The sequence below is a fragment of the Sciurus carolinensis genome, chromosome 11 (assembly GCF_902686445.1).
Source record: "Sciurus carolinensis chromosome 11, mSciCar1.2, whole genome shotgun sequence".
NCBI lineage: Eukaryota > Metazoa > Chordata > Mammalia > Rodentia > Sciuridae > Sciurus > Sciurus carolinensis.
Window position 1 is genome coordinate 58,423,378 of NC_062223.1, and position 12,132 is coordinate 58,435,509.

General features: G+C 41.0%; 1 protein-coding gene across 1 annotated transcript in view; it reads left to right on the forward strand.

Annotated features, from left to right (window-relative positions):
• LOC124959920 (mas-related G-protein coupled receptor member X1-like) overlaps positions 1-11,668 on the forward strand; it is a 31,830-nt gene extending 20,162 nt beyond the window's left edge. Inside the window, exons 2-3 of the mRNA XM_047518400.1 lie at positions 3,434-3,623; positions 10,439-11,668. Coding sequence (XP_047374356.1) covers positions 3,613-3,623; positions 10,439-11,465 — 1,038 coding nt within the window. The 5' untranslated portion in view covers positions 3,434-3,612 and the 3' untranslated portion in view covers positions 11,466-11,668. The remainder of the gene's footprint in view (positions 1-3,433; positions 3,624-10,438) is intronic.
• Positions 11,669-12,132: the final 464 nt, after the last annotated feature.

Consider the following 12,132-nt stretch of genomic DNA (forward strand, 5'->3'; position numbering starts at 1 on the left):
TGATGGATGCCTTCAGTCTTAATGCACAGAGGACCCTTCCTTCTTCCACCAGGATCCTCCTGCTCTGTTGAGTCCTGGGCAGTCTGGACTCAGTAGGACTTTTCAAAGACAGAAATGGACACCTGAGCTTCAGAGTCTGTTCTCTGTTACCCTCCACCCGACTCCTCTGGTTTACATATTAAATGAATTGTTCTTACTCGAAGTTTCCAAAATTCACCTATTCCTTTTGCCATTTCTACATCACTGAGAGTAAAGGTTTCAGCCTTCATGCTCTGCTCATGTGCAGTAGGCACATGAACTAGCAGTAGAGCTTCAGGGCTGAAGGGCAAGGGCTCTGACACAGACATGTGGGATGAATCCCTGATCCTGTCACATTTGGGAATGAAGCAAGGATCAAACCACTCGATCTCCTAGTGCCTCTGTCTTCTGGTAGGCAAGTTGGGAATGATAATAGGGCTTGTCTCCTATGGCTATTGAGGTTTAGAAGAAGTACCAGTTACTCCGTCAATCTGCAGATACTGTTCAACTACCTGGAAGTTGGTCCATGTTACCCAGATGAAATCTGCACGACCAACTCTACTTTCACCCAAGCTCTCATAATGTGGAATGTGGAAAAGAGCACAGACAAAATAAAATAAAATAAAAGCATTCCCCAAAGAAATCTCAAGATGAAGACCCTGATCCTGGCCTTCTAAAACTCAATGCAGCCCTCTCTGCACTGGCAGGACACAAGGCTGTGCTCTCCCTCCAGGGCTTCCACATCACAGGAACACCACCTCAATGTTCATTCTCAACCTGGTCAAGTCTGATTTCCTCCCCCTGTGCAATCAGATTATAAATGAACCTGAGAAACCTTCAACTGCTTCCATCCCATCTCCATTTCCACCTCCATCCCTGCATCTACATCACACTGATAAGCTTTACCCACATTTCAGGCCTCAGCATGATCAACACCATTACTGGTGCTACCTCTCTGTCCTTGACCCATCCGGTACCACTGCCACCACCTGAAGTACATCTTAGCTGGTGCGACCTGCTCAAGGTCCTGGCCTGGTTGCTGAGCATCATGTAAGGGAACTTCTGTGGCTCCCTATTGGGTATTCTGATTTTATTTGATGTCAAGCATTCTGTTCCTTCATCAGCACATTGCAATGTTCTTATTTGTGGTTCCTTCTGGATCCAGAGTCACCATGCTGGTCAGGTTCCCCTGTGGTTCCAGAGATGTAACTGACCTGGTTCTGTGTGCCATCCTGTGTCTGGTCCTAGTCTTCCTCTCTTGCCACCTGCCTGATGGCATCCAAAGGTTCCCTGGGCTGTGGGTTCAAACTGAGTTTGCTTCATTCTTTTGTGACTTCCTTGCACTGTGCTTATCCCACCCTGAGATAGCTGAGCAAGCCCATCAGTTACTTCTTCTTTGGCTCCTTCAGGCAGTGGCTGAAGCAGCAGACCCTACAGATGCTTCTTCCAAGGACTCTGTGACACTGGGGAGCTGGATGGATGTAGAAGCATCTGTTCTCAGGAAACCCTGGAGATGCCAGGACGCAGAGTGGAGCAGTGCTGAAGAGCCACTGCCCCAGTCAACAGAAGTGGCTTTGCAAGTGAACTCGACCCAGTCACACTTGACAGCTGTCTGCTCGCCTCTCAGCCCCCGAAATGCCTCAGTGATGCCTCAGTGTCATCGAATGCATTTCCATTAATCTGGTTTGCCTGGGTTTTCTCAGAGGAAGTGTCTGAAAACAGAATAACTGAGAATAAATATATCCCTCTCTAAACAAATAAACTTCTTGTGTTTTCTTCTCTAAATCAGTTCTTATTTAGAACTACTTAGTTTTACTTCTTATTTATTAGTAATAAGTTACTAATTACTGTTACTAATTACTTATTAGTTTCACTAAGTAATAGGTAATATGTTTTATAACATATTACAAGTATGTTGTAAGTTCTGAGAGTAATGTTTAAATTCTTTTTAAAATGTATTTTCTATAGAAACTTGATTTTTAGTTACTTGTATTTCTAACATCCTGTTACACATGTAAGAGACTAATACACACTGATTTCAGAATCTAAGCAGAGCCACCAAGAGATGCTATAACGTTGTGTCATTTGTTGTATCTGTAGTCTTATGTATTTGTTTTTAAAGCAAATCAGTGACAAAAAAATTAAAATATGTTCAATGTTGCTGGTGTGTTTTTGGATGCTTACTGTATTATTCCATAGTCTAAATGTCTACTTTCAGGACTTTTCCAGCATCAATCTTGTCCTCATCTGTGGTATCATCAATATCCACCAGGATAGTCAATCCGGCATCCTCACCTGTCTTCTTGACACCTCCTCCCTTTAGCCCTGCTGCCCACTCCATTCTAACAATCCAGTTCTGCATTTTGTCATTGCCCACACTGGTGGGACCCCAAGGTCTCAGTTTTGAGATCACCCTCCCTGGCCCTTATCTCTGATCTGGACCATGATTTTCCTGGGAGACTCAGGATAACTTACCACTCCATCCACATTGGTTCCAGTCTCTTGACCTGATATATCTCACTGACAACCTCTCCCTTACCTACATGCTTACAAGCTGTAGGTTCCAGAACCTGTTATTACAATTACTGCCTTACACACACATTCTTCATCTTCTCACCACACTCCCCCCTGCCAATTATCCAAGCAAAACCCCATATGGTAAATCCATCTCCCACTCCCTGCAAGCCTGTTCCTATGACTCCACCTTCTTTACACTTCATAGGGGGAATAGACATACACTTGTAAACAGAAACTGATTTAAAAATGGAAACGAAAATATTTACTATTCAAAAATGTCATCTTTCTTTCATTTTTTTGTTGTTGCTTTCAGATATAAGACAGTAGAATGTATTTTGACATATTACACATACATGAAGTATAACTCATTTCAATTAGGATCCAATTCTTGTGGTTGTACATGATGTGGAGTTACACTGGTCATGCATTCATATATAATATAGAGCAGTTATATCTAATTCACTCTTTTTTCAGGGCTGGGAATTGAACCCAGGCTCCATACATGCTAGGCAAGTGCTTTAACACTGAGCTACACTCTGGCCCCCAAAATGTAATCTTACCTAAAAAAGATATAAAAACAAAAACTAACACATTGTTGCTTCTAGAAAATGGGGTTTAGGAAGCCATTCACTTTTTATTTGATATACTTCTGTGGCATTGGGAAAGAAGTTAGAAACATGTACCTATTACTGCTTTAGTTGGAAAGTCCTCCAGCATGGCATTGCTTGGCAGGTAGCAGCAAGAGGCTCCAAAACAGCAATCATTTAAAGGAAGGAGTGCAGGATGTGGTGGGTAGAGGCAGAGGTTGAAGAGATAGGACTAGTGCCACATCAAGTGTTTTAGAAACCTCTCATGATGAACCTGACACAACAGACTCCATACTCTCACTGTCCAGCAGGTCTCTGCACAGGAAACCACTGGGCTGTCCAGCATCTCGATAAGACTCTTGCAGGCACCAAACTTCCCTCTAGTTCCAGGAGGCACTTCTTCTAGAGGCAGAGAGGTATCCTTCAGCAACTGTCAATCCAGAGGCTCTTCCCTTCAACACAGGCCAGCTTGCCACATCCATCAGGAAGAATGGAGGAAAGGTAAGTCTTTATCAAGAACTTAATTCTAAAGTCACTATGTTTTTCCTCTCCATTTATGTCCACATTGGGGTGGAGTTCTCAGGAAGCTCTAGGACCCAAGGAATAGAACACAGGAGAAATGAAGCTCCCTCTCAGTGACTTTGGCTCTCTCAAGGTTAAGAGTGAGGGAATTCAAAGTTACTTACCAAGAATGTTAATTAGAGTCCCTCTTTATCCACTTAACCTTAAGTCTTCTCTTGCAAACTTTTGAACTGATGGACCCAAATAATTGTATTTTCTGACCAGGAATATACTCTGTGGCCCAGTGAGATCTGACCCAATTGTAGTTCACATCCAGCAGCTGAGCTGATGGCAGATCTCAGCCATTGATCTTGAAAAATAACAGAGTCCTCTACCCTAGCTGACCTACAGAAAAGGCACTATTCCAGCCACGTAGAAAAAGTGAGAATGTTCTCTGCTCACCTAAGGACATTAGCAGCTGCCTATCCAAATCCTAAGCTAGACTACATACTAAAGGTCTTTTCCTGCCAAAGAACATCAAAGATGACTGTCTACACAGATGTACAAACATCAGAGAAAGAGAGAGAGAGAGAGAGAGAGAGAGAGAGATTATAAAGACTCAGGAAATTATAATACCTCCAACAGAAACTACAAAGTCCAAACAATGAACGCTAAACAATGGAATATCTAAAATGTGACAAACAAAAAAAATTCAGAAAAGTCCTCTACAAAAGTTCAGTGAACTTAAAGAACATAAATATAAAAAATTAAATATATTGTGGGAGTAAGTAATCATCTCCCACAGAGATGCCAATTTGAATAGCTCTTCCTTCACTGAAGTACATCCACAGGAGCTAAGGAAACCAGGGGAGAGACTGGTTTTAGTGTAATAATAAGTTCCATTAAGGAAGGCAGGAAGGAAAGAGTTGTCCATGTCAACCTTCCTTCAAACTCTGGGAAGGAAAATGCCCACCATTTGGAAGAGGGAGAAGAAATTAATTTCAGGCCTTAGACTTGAAACCCAACACCAGCTCCATCACAGTCGAACATCCTGCCAGACAGAGCACACAGCCCCTGCCTCCAGGCCAGTATCTAAGGACTGATATTCTGGACCTGCATTAGCCAGGAGGCCAAGCAACTGTCTCCACCACCCTCCCCCAATCTCAGCAGCAGACTCCACCTGCAGGGAGGTAAGAGTAGCAAAATGAGCACAGGACTTTCACTTAGAGTTCAGTGCCAGCCACTCTGCAGTGAAACACAGTTTTAGACAGGAATAAAATATTCCTGTTCCTGGTGAAATTTTGCAGACACAGTGGAGACTTTCCCTGGCACCAGGCAGAGATATTTGCCCTAGATGGACAGACCTGCATTTTGGCCAGCATGGCCATAAATCTCACCAGTGGGCCTGGGATGCACCTCCAAGACTTTGAAGGTCCTTAAAGCTGTGATACTCAGTCATGACCCAGTTTTGAATCAGTCAAAGGAATGTTTCCTTTATCCACTCCCCCAACCTCAGGGTGCACAGAAGGAAGCAAAATCTCCATGCACTGGGGATTAACACAGAGTAGTAAGCATAGGACCTTGTCTTGGAACTCAGAGTTGGGCCAGTGACAGCTATCACTGGGTAGATCCTTATATACCCTGTCTTCTGGCAGGTATCCGTAGATAGGTATGTGGACCTGCCCTGTTACCAAGCAGTTATGTGGCTCAGTTGATCTGACTTGCATCCTGGCCAGAATCACCAATGGATAGTTGTATGGGTCTCAGCCTTGACTGTACCACAGCAGCAAGCAGTCTATGAGAGCATGGTTCCTGAGTACACCTGCGCCACACTATTTTAAGTGGGCTGTGCACTCTGAGTGTGTTCCAGCATGGTGGCATCAGAGGGCCACAGGATTACTCACTCCCTCATGCCCAATGTAGGCAATACAAACAAAGGATGAATAATTTTCTGTCTGGGGACAGAAAAGGGAGGTAGGAGCCAAGTTTTTGAATAGGAGCGTGGAGCTGGTCCTCTATAGAGATGCACAGAGCTGGAGAGAATTTCACAGTAGTGAACTACATATTGTTGACCAAACAAGTTATCTATACCTACATGATATCCAGCAGAAGACTGTGAAGACAAATTATACCTTTTAGGCACTCCCCTAGATCATTCAGAACACACCAACTGTGGTTTTTGGAAAAGCTTAAACCATCCTCTAGGGATGAAACAGCAACAACACACAAACAGCAAAATCACAAACCTGGAATGAGGGTGTTATCTAGTTATGAAAGAGGAAAATTAACCACGGACTCAAAAAAGAAGCAGGCTGATTAGAATTTCTGGAGAATAGGCACAATGTCAAATTGTGAAAACTGGAATAAATACTCAACCCTTCAATATGCAGACCATGAAAGCCAAGGAGGACCAAAAACTGTCAGGAAGGGTGGAAGGTAGAGTATGTGCTTGGATATCGTTAACACCTCTGGTTCAATTTCCAGTACAAATAAAAAAATAAATAAATAACAACAGGACTCTCAGAGAACCATGATTTCACCTAATGAACAACACCAAATGCCAGAAAACAACCATAAGGTTACCAACATGTGCAAACTGATAAGTAGGACAGAGAATTCAAATAGCTGTATTTAAAAAAACTGAGCAAGCTTCAAAAAAGCACAGAGGAACAATTCGAGACTCATTCAGAGAACAGAGAGATTGAAGTGATTTTTTTTTAAATCAAACAAATCTTTGAACTGAAAAGCACACTTAGTAAAATTTTAAAACACAACACAAGGCATAAATAGCAGAGTAGATTAAACAATCAAAATGAGTGAACTCAAATTTAGGCTGTATGGTAGGACATAATTAACTGAGAAAAAGGCAAAAAAATGAAGAGGAATGAGAAAACTTATGAGAACTTTGTGACAGCCTTAAAGAATAATGTTTTGTGTTGTTTAGATTCAAGAGGGGCATGAGAAAGCCAAGGAGGCAGACAGATCATTCAAACAGATAAAAATGAAAATTTTCCCAAACCCACAGATGGGTACAAGTATCCAATACCATAAGGTCAAAGGTCACCAGTCACAGTCAACTCGACCAAGTATACCCCGAGACATGATAATCAAGCCTTCAAAGCTTAACCACAAAGATAGCTTCCCAAAGTATAAGAGAAAAGGAATAAGTAACATGTAAGGGCGTTTTAATTTATCTGACTGTAGACTTCTCAAAAGAAGCTTTACAGGCCAAGAGAAAGTAGGATGAGATTGTCAGAGTTCTAAAGGACAAATACTACTGACCAAGAATACTATGCACATCAAAGCTAACCTTGGAAGTGAAGAAGAGATAAAGGCAATCGCAGAAAATCTAAATCAGAAAGAATGTATGAGCACCAGACCTGCCCTACAAGAAATGCTGAAGGGAGTTTTTCAAACTGAATGGAATAGATGACAAGGAGACAGAGGAAAACATCAAAGTTATAAAAATCATGGGTAGGAGAAATTATATAGAACAATACAGAAAGTTCTAATATTATAAGTATGTTTTATTAGTATGTTATAAACATGGTGAGTAAAGCAACCATCTGTTTAGTATGAAGACTAAAATACAAAAACATTAATAATAATAATTACATTAAGATCTCAAGAGAGAAACCATATAGAATGTTGTAAATTGGAACACCAAACACTAAAATCACTAAAACTAAATCACTTAGTCACACAGGAAAACTGGAAGAAAGGGAGAAAAAAAAAGAAAGAATCCACAAAAAAAAAGAAAGAAAGAAAGAAAGAAAATAACTAACAAAATGGCGGTAGTTACAATGTGCCTATCAATAATTTCCTTAAACATAGATGGATGTAATTCTCTAATAAAAACACACAAAGTGACTGATGAATTTTTTTAAAAGACACAATGATCTACTACTCACAAGAAATTCACTTCACCTCTAAGGGTGTACATAGACTGAAAGAGAAAGAATGGAATAAGATAATTCATGCAGGTGGAATTCCAAAAAGCAGGAATGGTCAAAACTATATCTGATAAAATAGACAAACTTAATCAAAAGCAAAAAGAGAAAAGGAAATCATTATATTATGATAAAGGGATCAGATCAGCAAGAGCCAGTAGAACTTGTAAATTTATGAGCACCCAATATTGAAGCACCCATATATCCAAATCAAACATTAATAGACTTAATTAATAGACAATTAAAGGGAGAAATAGATTTAAATATGCTAATAGTAATGAACTGTAAAATCCCATTTGAAATAATTAACAGATCATTCGAAGAGAATATCAATAAAGAATAGTAAAGTAAATCTTCACCCTAGACCAAATGGATCTAAGACACATCTATAGGACAGTCTTTCCAATACCTACAAGACAGAAATGCATCCAAACATCCCATGGAACATTCTCCAGAATAGATGACATGGTAACTCCAAAGCAAGTGTCAAAAAGTCCTTAAAATTTTATCTATTAGCTCTTGAGATTTTACAGTTCCCAAGCTGCCATGATGGTAATATTATACATCCTTATTATTCATAATTGCCTACTGGGTACAAATGGTGTTTTTGTGTCCATTTGTCAGTGCTTGATCATATTGTAGAATCAGCATCAGAACTGAATGGAAAATGGGATCCTTTTCCTGACCTAAAATTCAGAGAATTGCTGTTACAGAAGAGACATATGACTTTTAGGAGACTCTAGCAGTCTCTGGAGCCATGGTGATCTCTCAGATTCTTTATACATATAAAAATGATTTGAAAACACCACATAAATAAGGGGAAATTGGGGACAAAGAACAATGGCAAAGCATCATACAGGGCTCCAGGATACCAGAGAACTGTATTGAACTTGCTTTTGAAGATGCGATTTTAGAAATTTGTCTATTTTAGCCTGTTTCTTTTTAAGCGAAAATATTATAAAAGGTGATCTGTAGAGAACACAAGCTGAATATTGGAATTTAGTAGTAAATAAGATAGACATAGCATAGGCTTTATAGAGCTTCATGTTTCTTGAGAAAGACCCATATACCATACTCTAAAAACATATATAAACTGAAAAGTGCCTTGAGTCTGGCAAGCAGAACTTCTGTTTTTCCCTCTATTTCCTGTTCAAGTCAAGCAATGCTGGGGGAAACTGTCATTCAAAGAGAACTCAGAAAGGATGCATTCTTGTCTCAGTTTCCTCTACAGGTCAAAAGAGGAGAATGTGATCTTTTTCTACTTGGAAGTCTCCAGCTCCTCTGAGTCCTCTGTGTTGTTCTGAGGTCATGGCTACTTTCATGAGACAGGAGAGGACTTCTCATTTTTCTTATCTTTTCCTGACTTTCACCTACCTCTTTTGTTCCCTGTTAAATTGACTTCTCTTCCTGTCTGTTTCTGAAGTTTGCATCCATTAGCTTTTATTTCACCCATAATTTTGACTACTGTCTGGGATGTAACTTGGAAGTTACTGCTCTGCTTTTCCCTCATTCATATATAATGGACACACAGTGGTGGTGGGTCCAAAGTACTGCTCCATAGTATAGAACCTGGGGTTTCAAATCTATACCTTATGGGAAAAAAGGGGCTATTACTCATTCTGTTTTGCTCTGATTCTATCCATGGTAAAAAAAGCTAATTCTTACCTCATAGCTCTTGAGAAAATTCAAAGAGAAATTATCCAGTAAACTCTCAATCAGTTCCTACTAATCATTAGGGTATGATCTTGTCCTCTGTCCTCAGTGGATATCTGTTTAAGCAGTCTTTTTACACTCCTGTCCGTCAACTCTTTCTGTATAACTACATACACTCCTCTCACACAAAAGCTTTCCACAACAAAGAAAATGTAAATAAGGATCACCTGGGAGAGAATGGAGTAAGTATATATTATACCCACCATTCAGTAGCCCTCCATAGATAGATATCCCCTTATTTAAAATACTTATTTTCAGTGACTCTCAAACCTCACCCATACTCACACCCTCTTCTTCTATACTGGTGAGCAATTCAGCTAAGACACAAATCTGACACATACCCTGGGCACTAAAATGCCTCCAGGTGCTGAAAAGGTCATTTGAATGTTTACTTCAAAGGCACATCGGCACTGAGCAACAGTTTTGGGGGGATGTGCAAGTAATTGTGAATACCCACTGTTGTTCACAATAAGAATTATAATGAATGATATTTCCTTCATCTCATTATATGCATGTCAAAACCTTTTATTCTATTTCCAATTTTACTTTCCATTTACCCCAAATCACCTAACACTGCAAGTCTCCTCATTAATTCATTGATTTCTCAATGGGTATTGACAATACATGGGCCACACACAGAGCTAAGCACTGGGGATTAAAAAGTGATCCTATATTCAATGTCTGACACACCAAGGTACTTTTAAACCTAGCCATCCTCTCTCCTGTTCAACCAAGAGCTCACATTCCCCTCATGACCATAAAGTCAGGTCTTCTTCTCCTCGGAAGGAGCACTCATAGGCATGGGGATGTCGTGATAACCTCTGGGTCTGTCTCAATTCCTGCACCTGATAGCAAACTTCTGGGCCAGGGCTGAGCAGTGCTGGTCCTTAGTTCTATCTTGTGAGTAGAGGTGTTTGGATCATAATCTATTTCCATGTCATTTAGGTTTAGGTCGGAGAGCTCAGACTTTTCAGACAATGAGTATTGGATTTGAACCCCTATCTCAGGAATCCACCACTCTTTGTAGGTTCCTTCATCTCTGCAATCCTGTTTTCCTCCTCTTTAAAATGGAGATAGTAATTTCCATGTATCAGGGTGAGACTGATAAACTGAGCTCATGCAACAAGTGACTGGGTCTTGTTTTGTTCCCAGGGGCACCAGGGCAGAGATGGAGAGCCTGGATCCAACCATCACAACAGTCTGGAGGACGGAAGCCACGCCAACCAATGGAAGTTACCAGCATTACCAACACCTTCCTCCAATTTGCAACAGGAATAACCTTATTCCAACAGTGTTGGCCCTCATCATTTCCCTGGTCGGACTGGCAGGAAACGCAGCTGTGCTCTGGCTCCTGGGCTTCCGCATGCGCAGGAACGCCTTCTCTGTCTACATCCTAAACCTGGCTGCCTCCGACTTCCTGTTTCTCTGCTTCCAAATCACTGATTTCCTGGTGGACATCATCAAAATGTTCCTTCCCTTCTCTGTCCCTACATATGGCATCTTTCGAACTGGGGGAATCATTTCCTACATCGCAGGCCTGAGCATACTCAGTGCTATTAGCACCGAGCGCTGCCTGTCAGTCCTGTGGCCCGTCTGGTACAGGTGTCGCCGCCCTAGACACATGTCAGCTGTCATGTGTGCCCTACTCTGGACCCTGTCCATGTTTTGGGGCATCCTGGACATGGTCTATTGTTCTACTCTGATTATCGATAGTGAAGTTGATTGGTGTATAAAAGTTGATTTAATCATAACTGCATGGCTGATTTTTTTATTTGTGACTTTCTCAGGGTCCAGCCTGGCCCTGCTAGGGAGAATCCTGTGTGGCCTCCGGCATAAAACACTGACCAGGCTGTATGTGACCATCCTGCTGACAGTGCTAGTTTTTCTCCTCTGTGACCTGCCTTTTGGCATCTATTTGTTTCTGTCAGACTGGATTTCAATTGATTTTGATGCATTCACTTGTCTTTATATGGTTTCAGTTGTCTTTTCTTGTGTTAACAGTTGTGCCAACCCCATCATTTACTTCTTCGTTGGCTCCTTTAGGCAGCAGTTGCAGTCACGGAACCTCAAGCTGGTGCTTGAGCAGGCTCTGCAGGACACTCCTGAAGAGGAGGAGTGTGGAGGCAGCCTTCCTCAGACAACCCTGGAGATGTCAGGCAGCAGAGTGGAGCAGGGGTGAAGAGCCTCTGCTCTGGTCCATCAGTATGTGTTTTGGAGAATCAAAATGCCCCACCACACTTGATAGCCCTCTGCTCTTCTCTCAACCTGGTGCCCCTGATTCCTCATGGTCTACAAATGGATTTATTTTAAACTGGATTTCTTGCTTTTCTTAGAGAAACCAGTATGAAATAAGAACATTTCCATTCTTACTGATATTTTCAATAAATTTCTCATCCTATCTTTCTCTGAACCTTTCTTATTGTTGTTTTTCTCTGCAGTCTTCATTCCAGTGGAAAGAATCCTTGTTCAAAATGCTAAACCTTTTATTTATGATTGTTTTCTCCCAAAAGGTAAGAGAAAATAATGATTCCTCATTTCTCTCTCAGAGGGAAATCATGTTGCAAATTGTCATATGAAGAAAGCTTGGCTCTGATTGAGTTCTAGTCCCTTTACATTTCATTGAATTCTTTGGGTTTGGGGAAAATAATGTCATTACTGTCCTGCATAAAACAGCTCCTAACAAATGGTAGAATTTATCTGTGGACTGGTGGCAAATTGGCCTTGGTCTCTAGGGATTTTAACCATAGCCTTTCCACCTCAGAACTGGCAAGCAATGATATACCTCTTTCCCTGACCAATAAACAATCTAGAAATGTATCCCAAAAGTTGAAATCTTGCTATTATGG